The following is a 16,969-nucleotide window of genomic DNA, read 5'->3' on the forward strand; positions in this document are numbered from 1 at the left end:
TGAGAGCAGAGTAAGAATGGAATAAGCATCCCGCTGGCTGGGCCACCGTTGATTTTCTCAAACGAGGATGAAGCAGAATTGTGGTATTTGATGGGAGTTCCTTCTAGGGCAGGTGACCAAACAAAAGTGAAGCTCTTCACAGTGTGTATGTACCACATGAATAAAAGTCACTTGGCAGTGCTTTTAATTTTGATGCTATAAATAACTTGTATGAATGAAACTGAATAATTTCTGTCTTCTTCAACTGAGTAATAGAAAAGCTTTGTATTCAGTGGCAAAAGTCACTGGAGAATGTTATTTCCTCTTACAGAAAGGTATCTGGCCACACAGAAGACTCTTACCCCTCTTCCACCCTAAATTTGTCATCATGTCCCCCTTTAAATAGCGGGCCCTTGACTGAATGTCAGTTCCGTGTGGTGGTGTGATTTCTTGGTATCTCTTTTTTTTAAGAGTAAATTTAAGTTAAAGAGAGCAGAACGGAAGATGTCATTGGTGAGATATAGATGAGATAGATGTAACCTAGACACAACACTGTCAGCCAGGATTATCTATTTAGGTGTATGTTTAATAACCGAAAATTCAATTAAAATCACCTAAGTAGCATGAATAACCGTGCAAGATCCTTCTAAAAGCAAGTGCAACGCTACAGCGACATACGAGGTGTCAAATAATTGTACTCTCCACTGATTTTGAGCAATAGATTGCAGAACATCATTGTAGGAAGTGCTGTCACATATCAGAATTAAACCAGAAACAGACTTACAATAATTAGAAGTTTGCCCCTCTATGTGATGATATGTTTTCTGACCTAGTTTGTGGGTGTCTGCTTGTGCATCAGTAATGTATTATCTTAGAGGCCACACTAACCTGTCTTTTAGTACAGCTGAAGCTGGGCTGTGTTGAGTAGCTCTCACACCATTGCTGGTAAAAGGAACGTATATTCTCTCTGCTTGGCTGGACATCTACTTTAGGTTTCATATCATCGATAGTTGTAGGCAAATGTTTTACAACTAATAGAGAAGTGTTTATCAAGTTCTGGCATGAAGTAGTTCTAACCTAGTAAGAAGGAAAGAAAGATTTGTGAGTCTCTACTAACTAGTATTTTTTTATTTCATAGCAAGCTTAGTGATACAGTCTTTTTATTTACCAGTTTAACCCAGTAAATCACGTTTATGTCAGGTCAAGCCATCTCTTAATACTGATTTGCGAGTATAAAGTCATCTTAAACCCCTTAATGCCCCAAACTGTATGTGTTCTCACATGGACTGTAAGATTTCATTATGTGCACGGACACATTTGTCCCGAGTAACACCAGTCTGACCCTTGGCAGTTTAATAATTTAACCCAACAAAGAAATAGGTGTGAAACTGCGTGTTTACCACCAGGACAGGACAGGATTCATTTGAATCCTTCGAAAGAGGAGAAGATATAAATCACCTTGTCACTACATTGACGGTCAGTTATTGTATTTGAGGCAGGTTTGATGAACCTAAAAGTCTTCTTCATACACCCTAGGAACAGGTTTGGTGTGTTCCTCATCTGTCAGGGATGAAGGCTGGGGACTCGTATTTGGCCAAGGGCTTGGTCCCTAAGCTAAGCCTCCTCACCTTATCTGGAAACAGAAGTGGACAAGGAAGGTCTTCTGGTTTTGGTAGCTGCAACAGAAAGATTGAACGACTTAGATTTTCTATCACCCATGTCCTTATAAACTTTAATAACATATGCATTTTGAGTTCTATAATATTTTCTTGCCTTTACCTTCTGCTGGCTTGAGCTAGGGGTGATTTTACGGTAAGTGGATACCATTAAGGCATTTCACCTACACAGGCATGTTGTACAAATAGCAGCATCTTAGGTCGCTTTCACCTAGCATAGTAGCAGATTGTATCAGAATGCTTCTCCCCTTTGATGTGCTGACCAGTTAGGGTGTTGGTAACAAGGCACCTTGCCTCCGGAGTTGGAAAAGAAGGGTGATACTTAGATCACAAGTAAATCACGTGGTCTGTTCTTAGGCAGAAACTTATTAATTTCTCTTCTCCTTAAAGAGGAGTTAGGAGAATTTGCTTGCCTTGAGAACACGGGTGCTTTATCCAACATGAACGTTTGGTATGTAGAGTTTGATGGTTTCTTTTCTCTTTGAGTCAGTCAAAGGTAGGTTATTTGATAGGTTATTTTGCTTTCACAGTCGCTGGTCAGCAATCTGCCCTCTGTATAAGTGGCCAAGCATGCATTTTGTTGTGTTTAGATAAATAAAAAATGAGTGGAAGCTTCGCTCGGTTGTTACAGTGCCCCAGTTTTATTCTTGCTGGTTTTGGTACCTGTATTTTGAGGGTTTTAGTAAGACTGAAACACCAATAAAGGCCATCTCTCTAGTCGTGATCTGGGTACTCTCAGTCACTAATTGAAACTCTTACCTGTAGGATCTCGTTATTCCCTCTTTTCTCTTAGGGCAAAACTCCTCTGGAAGGAGATCAGCTCGCCTGGTGTTTTAAGATGCACTGCTTCTACTTTACATGTTGGAAAGGAATGTCAGCTCTCAGTTACCAAATAATTCATATGCAGTCTGCAGACATTAAAATTTGAAAAAGAAGCCGTAGAGAGCTTTGAAGCAGAATTTTCTTTCATTAAATTAGTGAATATGACAAGGTTATGTAATGTTCCTGGGGGATGAAGCAGTGCACGTCACTAACCTTTTAGATCCAAGAGGCTTTATGCTTTTCATTTGCTGCTGGAAGAAGGCTTAGTACTGGATTAACTAGCAAGTTCCTCTTTCTAACTCAGGTAGATTAAGCCCCACCCTGATTTTACATATACTGTATGTGACAAACACGATGTACACGCACAAGCTGATACCTGTTTGGTTTTGTGTTGTGCGTTTGAGCACATGTGCTGGTGTATGGGGGCATACGTGCAGCTGGATTGCGTTTGCAGTATTGGAATTCCTACAGGCGTGGGAAAGAGAAAGAGAATTCTTGCCCTGCTGTGCACTTATGCATGGAGTGCTACACACTCATCTTTCAGTGCTCAGATTAATCAAATACGAGGACCAAGCATCCTGATTCTCTTTTCTTAAACTAGCGTTAACCAGAATTTTCGTGTGAAAACAACTGAAGAGGCACTAGGGTAAATTAGGGGATATTTAGAAACAAATGTGTAAAACTTTTATTTTCTGTAGTGGTATTTAAAAGGATGTTGAAGTTTGCAGTGAAGGTAGCAGACGTGCAGCACTGGCAGGTGAAGCTGTGTACACAACTGGGGGTTGAAGGCAAGAGGAGACGGGGATGGGAGTAGGTCTGGTTTTGGGAGCCTTCTCCTTTGTTCTGACCGTGGAGGAGGCTGACTCCAGTGGCCCATCAGCCCTGGCTTCTCGTCAGGCTTGGAGAGACAGCATTCTGCCGAGGCTGGTCTCAGTTTTACTGTAAATGTCCTAATAACTTGTCATAAAACCAAGTGAAATTGTTACCCGGTTGCCTGCAACAATTTTAATAGAAAAAGCACGGCAATAAATTCTTCAGCCTCGTCCTATTTCAGGTATAAACGTATTGGTCTGTAGTAGTAATAAAAGGCTTTTTCACAGGTTTTTCACATAGGCTCTTCATATTTGTAGAAACCTTTTTCCTTCTTCTTGTTATTAAAAACTGTAGATGAGTATAGGAGTGAGGGAGGATGATGTTAGTTGCCAAATAAATGTCTGCTGCTGTGTTGCTTTGTATTCCTCCCATGTCCCCAGGGCTCAGATAATGTCTGTCTCTAAAAAAGCATACATAATCCATAATGAAATGAGCTGGTACCAAGGTTTGCACAGCCTAGAGGTACAAATTAGGAATGTGCTATTTTAACATTAGACCTTTTTGAAAATGTAACCTACCTATTCTACCTGTAAGGCCATACTTGTAAGTATGTCATTTGATTTCATGTTTCAGGGAAGAATCAACCCAGTGGTCAGCCAAAGTAACCTGACACTGTGCATTGCAGAAAATTTGAAAACGTAAAGACAGTCTTGACTTTTAATATTTTCCTTGCGAGATCAGGAAGTGATTATCTTTTTTTGAGCAGCTTATTAAGTTTGTAGGGTGGGTATGCTCTGGCTGATTGGAGGCTGGGGAACTGGAGATGACTGCTAAATTGGAGAAAAAAACCCCAACCAACCACCCCCTCAAAAAACCAGACATTTTTTAGAAGAATTGTTTCTTCTAAGTGCATTTGTTTTTAGAAGAATACAAGTAGCAGAAAGAAGGTGGAGAGATAAATGTTTTGATTAAATTATAAAGATTTTATGAGCATCATTGCAAGGGCTGGGTTTTTAAAAGGATGTTGGGATGCCTGCGAAGTGAAATAGCTTAGTTTCCTTCACTCAGGATTTTGTGAAACCTGTGTTTGCACCTGCAAATAATTTTTGTGAACCAAATGGATCAAGGTCTTCAGCTGGAATTAGTTGGCATAGCTGGATTACATTTAGTAGTTCAAAGTTGAAAAATTAGTAATTTTAATTCACAGGATAATAAAACTATTAGGCTGCTCAGAGTATGACAGCATTTGAAGATTCCATTTTTGCTGTTCCTCTTGCTGAAGGATGTAAGAATGATGCAGTTTTAAGATGTTTACAGTGAGAAACAGGAAAATTTCACCAGCTTGTGACTGACAGTTTCTCATAGTGTTCTGGTGGAGAAACTGGTAACTGCTGGCCTGGATAGGCACACCCTCCTTTGGGTTAAAAACTGGCTGGATGGCCGGGCCCAAAGAGTGGTGGTAAATGGGGCTAAATCCGGCTGGAGGCCGGTCACCAGTGGGGTTCCCCAGGGCTCAGTGCTGGGTCCAGTTCTGTTTAACATCTTTATCAATGACCTGGATGAGGGGATTGAATGTACCCTCAGTAAATTTGCGGACGACACCAAGCTGGGAGGCTGTGTTGATCTGCTTGAGGGTAGGGAGGCCCTTCAGAGGGATTTGAACAGACTGGATCGTTGGGCTGAGGCCAATGGCATGAGCTTTAATAAGGCCAAGTGCAGAGTCCTTCACTTGGGGTATAAAAACCCCAAGCATCGCTATAGGCTCGGGGAGGAGTGGCTGGAGAGCTGCCTGGCGGAAAAGGACCTGGGGGTGTTGGTTGACTACCGGCTTGATATGAGCCAGCAGTGTGCCCAGGTGGCCAAAAAGGCCAATGGGATACTGGCGTGTATCAAGAATAGTGTGACCAGCAGGAGCAGGGAAGTGATCCTGCCCCTGTACTCGGCACTGGTGAGGCCGCACCTGGAATATTGTGTCCAGTTTTGGGCCCCTCGCTTTAAGAGAGATATTGAGCTCCTGGAGCGAGTCCAAAGAAGGGCGACTAAACTGATCAAGGGGCTGGAAAATAAAACTTATGAGGAGCGGCTGAGGGAGTTGGGGCTGTTTAGCCTGGAGAAGAGGAGGCTGAGGGGAGACCTGATTACGGCCTATAAATACTTGAGAAAATATGGTGGGGAGTTAGGGGAAGGGCTCTTTACATTAGTGATGGGAGATAGAACAAGAGGAAATGGGCATAAGCTTAGTCAGGGGAGATTCAGGTTGGATGTTAGGAAGTATTTCTTCTCTGAAAGGGTTGTCAGCCACTGGAATAGGCTGCCCAGGGAAGTGGTTGAGTCCCCATCCCTGGATGTGTTTAAGAATAGGGTGGATGAGCTACTTGAGGATATGGTTTAATGGGGATTAGGGATGGTTGGACTCGATGATCTCTAAGGTCTTTTCCAACCTAGAAATCTATGAATCTATGAATCTATGAATCTATGACAGAGAAGAGCCTTTAGGACCTTACCAGTTGGTAACTTTGAGATTTCTTTATGCAGATTTCATGAATACAAATTGTCGCTCATCCTTACAGAAATAAAAAGCTAATTAACTTTTTTAAATAGCCAATTTGCAGTGCCACTGTAAGTGCAGGTTAGAATTAAGGCAAAACAATTGCTTATAACAATGATCAGTCTAACCGATGTCACAAATTGTGATTAATGAGTAAATTAGCAGTGAGTGCTGTAAATGAGTGTGCTTTGCAAATTCTTTTTAATAAACAAATGAGTACAAAAAGCTTTTCTATTAAATATTATGTATACATATATATATAAAACCAGGGTTTTTTAGTATATTAACTCCTAGAGGAATCGAGATAAGAATAATAACTCATGTAACTTGTAATGTATCTATACAGTATAAGGCTTGAGATTACATGCAACATTTGCCTATTTGTTCACTTTTACCAGGACAAGAGCCTTCCCCATTATTGAGTGTGAACCAGTTTATGGCCTGTTTACTAGAATATATAGCAGATCCTGATAAATCAGTGGGACACAGTGAATATTGCAAAGTGGGACGTGGGGTCAATAAAGGGTGAATCTGTTTTTTTATTTATTTTTTTTTTCCCCCCTATCTCCTTTAGGAATTTTCTGAGTGTATGATTTGGTATGGAAAGAATGACTTCAGAATTCATAACTAGGAATGAGTCCAGTCCCATACCCCACTGAAACTTGATGTCACTAGACCAGTAATACATAGGGGCTCTGCACTAACTCTTACCATGGTGTGTGTGCAGTATCCCAAAGTGCATGGGCACCTGCCAGGCCACATTGTTTACTCTGTTCTCAACCTGCATTTCTGAGTGTCAGATGAAAGAGTTCCATTTGAACACTTGTGGCTGTATCATTTTCCAGATTTCATTGCTACAAAACAAGTCTTTGCGACTAAAAAGTTACCGTGATTTTTCAGGAGTCTTTCCGTGTGTCTTCATTTATAGGTGAGCAAGGCATTTGGAAGAAGTGTCTCAGCATGTTTAATGTTTTCTGAATTCTTTGTTGCTTTATTCACACTTGCTGTGAATGCTGACAAAGGATATGATAGGATATGATTTTTCAAAATTTTTATTCTGATTTCAGAAACTTTTTCGTATTTCAAGCATATGATAAAGCTCAATCGTAAGCTGAGTTATGATCTATGGGAACTTCCATACACCCCAAATAGAGGGTCTGGAAACAGAAATACATTGAAGCCTGAATTCTTCATGTATCTTCATATCATGTGTCCATAGTAGGTCCACACGCTGAGCCTGCTGTACTTGGGCTGCAGACATCCCATTAGCTCTCACTTTACCTTTAAAGAAGGTGAAGTCTTATCTTCATGTTCGTGTCTTAATTAGAGAATTTGTGTCCATAAAAATGTCTTTATGTAAGAATTGCTCTCAGTAGCTGTGGAAAGAAGGGTCCTGAACTACTTATTTCAAAAACATTTTGTCAGACATTTTATTTGAGTGTAGAGGAAAAGTATTACCTGTCCTGAAAGCACAGCACAGAGTTTAGAACAGCACAATTAAAACAGTCAGATAATTCCATAGTATGATGAGACATGAATTAGTTAATTCCGTTCACTACTTCAGAATTGTACTCAAACTTGCAAAAGATGATGTGGGGTGCAAAAGAGAAATGTCTTACGCTCGTGCAAAGCCATGCAAATGTTCTAATCCAAGTGAGTTATTTTAATGTCGTGTTATAAATATGATTTATGGAGGCTCAATATGCGTAAAAGGACAGCTTCTTTCTGGATAGTGGTAAACTATTTCAGAAGTTCCTGTGCCCCCTGAGGGAACAGCTTGGCTGGTGGTGTGAGGAGCAGCCCAACTGCTGTGGCTTTGAACTCCTTGAAACAAACACATTAAAAGCTCAGTGTATTTAAGGTGATCGAGCAATAAATTCAATTTTCTGCCGTATATTAGAGTGTAATTTGCAGTAGTTCAATAGCTGGCACTTGAGCTTCTCAGGAGTCCCAGCAAGAAGTGCATAACAAGGCGCCGAGGGTGGGAGCCCTCAGGCCTTGGAGGACAAGGCTTGTGGTGCTCTCCCTAAATCCAGATTACGGAAATCTGCTGCTGTGATTTTTTTTTTTTTCCTTCACAAGGTATCAATCAGCGCTCAGTGCCAGCACAAATATCTGAGTAGGGACTGGTAGATAAACGAGCTGAAGCAAACAAAACAGCCAACGTTGCTGCAATTTTGATGCTATCCACAGGAGAGTTCAAGTCCAGAAATACAAAGTGCTGATTTTAACCGAGTTTTACTGGTGTTATTTCAGTTAGACGTCTGTTATTTTAATTGCAGCGTTATAGAAACGTGACCAAGTAGGGATTCAAAATTGCTGAAAGGCTGTGATATCATAGTTGGTAACCTGTTACATCTGATTTTTTTGGCAGATTTAATTGCTCTGGAAGGTTCCCATATAGATTGTTGCTGTGCTTAATGAAGTGTGCTGCAGAGAGTTTTTGTTGGACTCTGCACTGCTGTTGTTAAGGGAGATTGAAAATAGTTGTCAGTTCTCAATCAAAGTTGCCCTCGTGTTAATAAGCACAACTGTGTGTGCAGGGTAATTGTGTTTGCTACCAGAGTGCCTAGCAGCTTAGGTCAGGATCAATGTCAAGAAACTGACAACATTAATTGTGGAGATAATTTGTGTCAAGCCTTAATTAACAACCTTTATAAAGATAAAGGCAACAAATACTACTTTTAATTTGTAGCTCTGTTGGGTCATGATTTCACATACCCTTACACTGATGATGGTCACTTCGTATGTAAGGAGATGAACATTTTGATTTAATAATAAAAAGATGGATTGCGTAATACCTGTCTTTCTCCATGGCTGGCTGGCTGCTATCACCATAGTCTGAGCATCTCTTCACCATAAATGAGTTGATCCTCACAACACCTATTAAACATGCAGACATTGTTATCCTTCTGGTGCAGCTGCTGAGCCTGAAGCGGAAAATTCAACTGGTCTGCCAAATTAAATTTAATTTTGTGAATTTAAAGATGAACTATTGAAAACGGCCATCACATGCATTAAAATGTCTGAAGTGTACAGGGCTACAGTAAGATTCCTGTTTCATATAAAATTATCCATATTCTAATAATAATTACCTTCTCTGATATCATATGATAACTCAAAGATAACTGTCTTACTTTCAAGATTAGGCACTGGAGAAGAGTTGTGGCGATGTTTTTTTTACAGGCATTACTTTCTTATGCAAAAGGAAACTTTGACCAGCCACATACCTTATTTTTTTCAACTAGATTATGGTCTAAGTGAAACACATCGTCATGCTTCTCCTCTATGCTGGAATGTGAATCTTTTTTTTGATGTCGATTAATACCAGTCTTTACATACAATAATGCTGTCTTTACATACAACCTTAAAACCTTGTTTTTCTTGAAAAATGTTTGCAAATAGGGAATTACATCATTGTGTAATCACTGCACTTGTCTTTTGCCTTTAATGCTTCGTAGCAGGTGCTGTTAGTTAACAAACAACTCTGCTAATTGTTGATCCAGCAAAAATTTCATGTAGCACTGGAAAAATACTCTTCTTCTTCAGGTAGCTGCCAAAGCCATTTTTGGTATTCAGCCCTATTTCTGCAAGTCCACTATGGAAATGCAGCTCTGCAGAAGCTAGTAAGCAATTTTCACAAGGAGTCATATCAGCTCCAGTCTTTTACCAGGTTTGGCCCAGTCCTAGGTGAAGAAATTATCAGAAAACTGATTTTACCTCTAACAGCAGTTAAGTTTGGTGGAAAATTTGTAGTTTCATATATAGTAGTGTGTGCACCGTTTGATAAAGAGCTTTGTAGTTTGTGGAGTGTTGGTCTTGAAGAGGATTTGGTTTGTTTCTTCTGTGTTCAGCAGCAGTGGGAAAGGTAAATTGTCATAAGGTGTAAATTAGTGCAAGCTCTCTTGTATTTACCTGAACTACACTAATAGAGAGTTTGTCTCTGCGTGTCCAATAGGGAAGGGATTCCCCTTTATTTATCTTTTTAATAGAATATATTGCATTTTAGTAAAAGCATGCTAGTCATAGGTACCATGGTGACTGGCAGTAACATAAAACCTAACAGTAGAATATGGTGGCTTTGGTTAATTGGTTGGTTGTTGGGGGTTTTCTTGTGAAGCTAATTTAACACAGTTCAGCATGGCCTTTGCTTATTGTTTTTCTTTGCTTTTATTTTGTTTGTTGTTTAAAAATTTGTAGTTCTCCTGGTCCCAAGATAGCTACGTGAAGTGTTGCAGGAATAAATGCTTGGCATGGCTCTTAAATTTAGCTGCTTTCTCTTCTTGACCCTTGCGGTGCGTGGCCAAATTGGCAAATTTTCCAAACCAGACCTTGCCTCTTAAGGAAGCAAGTTACTTTATTGATGTTAAAATTATCAGTTGGGCAGTCGCTGAATGTATGAGTGAAGCATAAATTTGGAATTTAAAAGCTGCCTCTGAGCTGCTGTACTTAGTTACTCCGCGCGGATGGACTTGCCCACGCGGTGTTTTCCTTTCGTTGATTTGAGGTTGAACACTGAATTCACAAAATGTCAAAAAGAATAAAAAGAAAATGGCAGCGCATCATTTCTCACTGGATGGCACACGATCACAGCTTGTGCCACAGAATATCAGCGTGTCAGATGCAGTCGTGTCTCTTTACATATCAGAGTGCTGAGTTAATGCACGCGCAGAAAAGGATTCAAAGCCAGCAGTTTTGGTGAAACCCAGATGCTCTTCATCAGAATATATTTCTGTCTTTTCTGTTGCCCAGGCATGAAGTCTGTGACTTGGGAAAGGATTTTTGTTTTCTTTGCTCTAAGTGTGTTTTATTTGCCACGGTTCTGGCAGTTTTTTGACATCAGAGGAGGGATTTCGTAAGTTCCCGGTGGCAGCAGTGGCACACCGTTTTGCTTTGGTATTTGGTTTCAGGTACGTGTTCACCAGGCAAAATTAGCACAGCAGATAGTTCAAGGATCCTTGAGCGTTCCAGAAAGTTGGGCAATAATTTTTCCTCCTATCTCTATTAAAGGAAAAAGCATGCAGATTTTCAGGAATGTTATAATTTTACCGCATTTTTTGAAAAATGTCTTTGTGACTGGTATGTTACACATTAGGGGTAGGGTAAAAAGACTCATTTTGTTTCGTAAACTTAGGACAATCCCCATACTCTCATATTTAATGCAGCAACATAACAACAACATATTGAGTTTGTTTTATAATAATGGCCACATCGTACTTTCTTGGCATTTTAAGTCATTTCGGGGTTTCTTCCACTGTTACATACATGCATACTTGTAGTCTGCTGGGTTTCTGGCATTTAAATAAACATGCTGACAAGAAGTCTTACCCCTGGATAGACCAGTGCAGCAGGATAAGGGATTAGACATTGGAAGTGAAGAGCAGCAACTTAGAAATGAGAATTAGTGCTGTACAGGTACATAACTGTCAGAATTAAGAGAGGAAGGTGAAGAGTGAAGAGGCTGATAACAGAAAGGAGCTGACTGCGGAAAGTTGAAAGTGACAGCAACAAGGAATTGCAACAGCTGCTATAGAGCAACTACATATATCAACTTAAAGCTGAGAAAGACTATATAGCAAAGGCATGGACTTTTTATTGTTTATTGACCCTAAGCGCTCACTTCGTATCACTCAAATCAGCATCTTAAGGTGTATTGGATCTCTAAAAATTTCCTGGCTAGGAAAGGGAATGATGTAAATACTTACAGGAACTCTTCAACATTTCTGTGCTGTGCTTAGACATAACCTCATAGATTTTTATATTAAATCTTTAGAAGTTGTGTCTTGTGTTGATGTAAGTGCAAATGTTTTGTTTCACCACAAGGCTGATAAATTAATTTTAGTTATGTTGTAAAAGAAATAGAAGAAAAGGGAATAATTAATTAAAATGCCTTTCATAATTTTAAAACTATTTCTCCATTTCTTTCTCCTCTCCTGTTGTTGCAACAGTTGAATCCTTTTTCACTTTTTTTTTTTTTTTTTCCTGACAGAGTAGAATAATTTGGGAGTGAACAGGGGCTATATGTGAAACTGTGCCCAAGCATAAATCTCTCTTCTGTTATAGTCTTTTCTATGTGGACTCTTAATACATAGTCATTTACCTCCACCACTGCAAACTTACAAATGCTTTCTGCTAAATGTCACTGATTTTAATGGCTCAAAGGTGGAAATCCTGTTTTCATGACATCCGGCGATCATAACATCAAGTCATGAATCATGGTCTTATTCCAGCTGATTGATGAGCTCGTTTTGCAACAGAAGACAAATTGGATTTTTTATTTATAATGGTGATAAAATATAATGTGGGATCTTGCTATTCTGATGCTCTCAGATTTCCGTTTTAATATAAATTTCGCTAGCTATATCTGTAAGTACTTTCCTGACCTTTTAGTTATTTTTTTTTAATGCTTTCTCTGGCAGGTGAATACTGTCACTGGAGAAGGAAAACGTTTCCTTCTTTTTTTTTCATTTTGAAATCTTGACATAGCTTGGTTTTCTTATGTTTACCACTGAGATGATTAATTCTGTTATTTTTCTCGTTTGTTTCAGCACCACCAAAGTTTACAAGAACTCCCGTTGACCAGACAGGGGTTTCTGGAGGAGTCGCCTCATTCATCTGTCAAGCCACAGGAGATCCAAGACCTAAAATTGTCTGGAACAAGAAGGGAAAGAAAGTCAGCAATCAGAGATTTGAGGTATTAGGTCCATTGTTCTGTTCCTCTGAAAAACATTAATTCCAGCCTCGCTTCTGATCCCAGTGTGTGTGCTTTATTATCAGTGATTAAGCAAAACAGCTCTGACTGTCGGGGATAATTTAGTGAGAGCAGTCTCGTGAAGTTTTTATTTTGCAGGCTGATTACGCGTAGCGCCGTTAAAGGGAAAACCGCTGCTGCTGTTTCCTAAACTAGCATCATCTAGCTGGGGCGCCTCGGTGTGTCTCTGTTCATCTTTTCCTTGAAGGAGATGGGGGACAATGTTTTGAGCAGTGGTTGCTGTCTCCAGAGACCAAGCCACCTCCTTTTGTGGCAGTGAGCATCCAACAGACCTAGGCTGCGGTTGCGTACCGCTGTTGCGGAGGCAGATGAAAGGGACGTTGTAGTCCCTGCTGCTCAAGAGGAAATGTAAAACTTGTTGGCTTTTGATTATTTTCTTCGCAATGCTCTAGGAAAAGGCTTTGGAGAAAGCTGTTCCCTCTCTCTCCACGGCCTTCAGTTAAAGGAAAGAGTGAAGATAATCTGTTCGAGGGATACTGGTTATTTGGAGGACATAAGACAACAAATATTATTTCCTCTTTTGGTGGCAGGAGCAATTAATATCAAATATGGGTTGACCTTTAACATGAAGAAAAACTCAGAAAATGGGAGAAGGCTTGTAGAATGAATACCAAAACCAGCACTAAGAGAGTATAATTTCCCCTGTGTCTCTAAACTATTTTCACTGTTAAATAACAGACTTCTGCAGTAAAAAACCCCAGACAAACCTGTTTGGAAGATGACTAATTTGTACATCAAACAGTTGCGACGTGCATTTTATGAGTGACTGATCTAAGATATACCCATCAAAAGTTGACTGAATATTGAAGTCTTCTGTGTCAATTTTTAGTAGTATATGGGAAGATTGCTTACCCTGGCTTTCAGGTTAGATTTATGTCAGCACAAAAGAATTGAATTTCTTATATAAACTGAATTTTTTTAATTCCTTTTTTTTTGTGAAAAAAAAAAACATTTAAAGGCATTGGGATTTGTTAATTAACCAATATAATTCTTTACTTGTATATTTACTACAACATGAGAAATAAAAACATGAATTTAAATGTGGCTTCCTAGTGCCAGGGATTGTTTGCACTTTGCAGAGCATATGCAAAGCTGTAATTGGCTAGAGGGATTAACACAGAATTTTTATCATAAACTCCACACAATTTATCCCCTTCTGGTCACAAAATTTTCACTCGAGGTGAGCTCTAAACAGTGAAAGATTGGGCATGTACGTGTTTACTGTGTTGATTCAGTTTTATTTTGCAGTATGTCGTGGTTTATTTGCTTCATATGTTGTTTTCTGTGTACCTATGTACTTGTTTTTTAGGAGAATAAGCAAAAATAAAACAGTTTTATTTCCATAAAAAAATATTTGAATGGAACTATAAAAAGACTAATTTAAAATGTTTTAAAAATGCCTTTAGTGGACTGTTCAACAAGCTGTATAGCCAAGTAAGAGGGAATGTAATTCAAATAAATAGAAAACACTTACCAAGTATTTTATAATTTTTATGATAACCACGGAACAGAGTAGTTGTAAAGCATGCAGAGAACATCAATACCTTAAGCACCTTTCCTTCCTGTCCAGAGCAAGGCTATTAATTCCTGCCGTAGAATCTCCAAATGAAAACAGAATAAAGGTAGAAATGAGATTCAGAAAAGACACATGGAACATGTGGGAAACAAGAAACACTGGAGATTGTCGACTGCGTCAATATTTAGATGGGCTTCTTTTCTTCTTCTTTCACATTAATATTTTGTATATTTCGCTGAGTTTGATTACTTAGTAATACAAGACATGAAAATATTTCACCTGGCCACTTGTCTTCAGAGAAGCCTGGTAAATACAGCTGGAAACGACTTCAGTGGGCCATGTAATACACGTGCTTTCCCTGGGATGCTGGGAGTTATTTCCACCACCCAACTGCAATGAACTTGGGCAGCCTCCTGCGCTGCTTCATGAGCCTTGCCAAGATATTTTTTTTTCCTAGTGTGGAACCTGAGCTTTTTTTCTGGAGCTTGATGTACATAGGAATTGTCTGATCTAGCAAGGGGGGAACAAAGAGTTTACTCCCTCTCTCTTGACAGTGGCCTGTTCATGTATTTGAAGATTATTATCGTTGAATGTGGAATGTTCTCCCTCATAGGCTAATTCTCACAACTGAGTGAGAATAGTGGTGAGAGCTATACTTTGTTTCTGAAAATAAAGGCTGCAATAAGATTTTCTGGGACTTTGCTGTTAATCTTTCATCTTTTATTTATATTGCAAGTATATGCTGTGAATGGACTTGATACAGTTTATTTTTTCTCCTCTTGCTTCAAATAAGTTCAAATAACATGAATTAGGAAAATCTACTTTAAGGTACTTAAGAGGTCTTTCTCAGAGGAACTTAAAAAGAAACAAAGGGGAAAGAAAGAAGTTTAAAAAATTGCACCATCCTACCCTGTGACATAAGGCTGGTTTTCTTCAAAAATCCATGCTTTTTAAAAAAAAAAAATAAATCTCATTCAGTAGATGGGGGGGTGGGAGGAATGTACACAAGGGGGAAGAAATCACAGGAAAAATAAGTCCATTTTATGGTCCATAAAATGTGAAACTTAATCTCTGCAATATTTGCCCTACCCAGTCTGCTGCAATTATTTTTATTGGCTATCCAGCTAGGATTATTCAGCGTTCAGATTCAAACAATAACAATTATTCTTTTTAAGTGTAAAGATTGTGATTATTTGGATCCCATGCTTTCATTTTTTATCTAGAAATCGTTAGTCTGTTTTCTTTAAGATTATGAAATTTTCCTTCTCCTCATAAATCTCAGTTTATCAAGATTTCTAGTTATTCTTTTGTTTCTGCTAAAATCAGATGGAAATGTTGTGTTGTCTATGTTTATTTAGGACAATGGCTATGCTTAAAGAACAAGGAAAAGTAATACAGACTGTGGGCTGTCAAACTATTTTTTTTCTCAGAAAAAAACAGGGGTTTGTGTTATTTCCTCTTAGACCTCTGCTACTGCTAATAAGAAACTAAGTAATTTCCACACTGTAAATGGGAAGATAATGGGTGTATGACCATGGCTCCCAACCCCGTACTTTATTTCTTTCTTAGTCTCTACAAATACAGAGGTGTAGTAGATTACTTGTGTGTAAACTAGACATACAGACACAAGCATATATGCAAATAGACATATATGTAAATTGTTTTGTGCATGTGTACATAGATTATGGCCAAATATTAATTATTTTTGAGAATATTTCTTGTTAAATGCCATTTACCTGATGGTAGTACTAACATATGTTATTGACAAATATTTTTTTTTTTGAAAGTGGATTAAATAGGTTAATATTGTTACTTAATTACTGGGAAGGCTTTGCCAATGCTTGGAATGCTTCAGTACTTACCACTATCTGATGTGACTCTGACTACAGAACAAGAAGGAAATAAGAACCGTTCAATTGGTTCTTGCTTGAATGAAAATTAATATTTCTTGTGTAAATACTGCAATTTGAAAACTAAACTTTAAACTTTAGCCTTTTTATTTAGTCTCTTAACTGGTCACATGTTTTCTACTACATTCTTGGATAAATTTACTTACGTTCTGTGGGTTACATGCGTAGCTAAATCAAGTGGCTCTATCTTGTTCGGAAATTGCTGACCCTTTTTTTCACTTTGGAGCTAAATGAATGAGTGAACTGCACTCTGTGAGTAGAGTGGGGATATAGCCTGCAGCAATTGAAGTGAGTGTAACTGTCATTTGAAGGTAGAGTACTTAAGCTAAGAGAATGCAGAGAGACTGGTGGTGACCTTCCAGATAAAAGAGCATCATCAAGTTACAGAATACTTTCTTACAGTCCTTGTTAGCTGGGGTCCTGTTTTTTATTGTTTGTTTTTCATCCCATCTTTTCTTAAACCAGCCCTCGAATGCTCACTGAGCAGCAATGTATGTGGCAAGCCGTTGCCACTTAAACATTTTCCCATCCGTGTGGAATTTGTGCTGGCATGCGTGTTTGAAAAACGAACCTGGCTTTGATGACACGAATGCCAACGGGTCACTGCTCATTAGCAGGTCAACTGAGGGATAGGCATTTGTAACAACATCTGTGACAGCTGTTGTTCCCTTCTATAGGTAATAGAGTTTGACGACGGGTCCGGGTCGGTGCTCAGAATACAGCCGCTGCGCACGCCGCGGGATGAAGCTATTTATGAGTGTGTGGCTTCCAATAGTGTTGGCGAGATAAGTGTATCCACGAGGCTCACTGTTCTGCGTGGTAAGTTCTTTCTGAACATAGCTGGTTTATTCTGTAGAGCCAAAAATGCTATGTTGCTGTAAAAGAGAGGTTTCTCTCTAGGAAAGTCAAGTTCTTTTCAAATAGGGGTTATTA

General features: G+C 39.0%; 1 protein-coding gene across 1 annotated transcript in view; it reads left to right on the forward strand.

Annotated features, from left to right (window-relative positions):
* The first annotated feature begins 3,281 nt into the window (after positions 1-3,281).
* Positions 3,282-16,969, forward strand: part of PTPRD (protein tyrosine phosphatase receptor type D) — a 230,889-nt gene continuing 217,201 nt past the window's right edge. The window contains exons 1-4 of the mRNA XM_086629922.1: positions 3,282-3,418; positions 8,213-8,277; positions 12,387-12,532; positions 16,714-16,855. Of these exons, the coding sequence (XP_086486048.1) occupies positions 3,282-3,418; positions 8,213-8,277; positions 12,387-12,532; positions 16,714-16,855 (490 nt within the window). The remainder of the gene's footprint in view (positions 3,419-8,212; positions 8,278-12,386; positions 12,533-16,713; positions 16,856-16,969) is intronic.

Source organism: Tauraco erythrolophus, chromosome Z, assembly GCF_009769465.1.
Source record: "Tauraco erythrolophus isolate bTauEry1 chromosome Z, bTauEry1.pri, whole genome shotgun sequence".
In the NCBI taxonomy this organism is placed as follows: Eukaryota; Metazoa; Chordata; class Aves; order Musophagiformes; family Musophagidae; genus Tauraco; species Tauraco erythrolophus.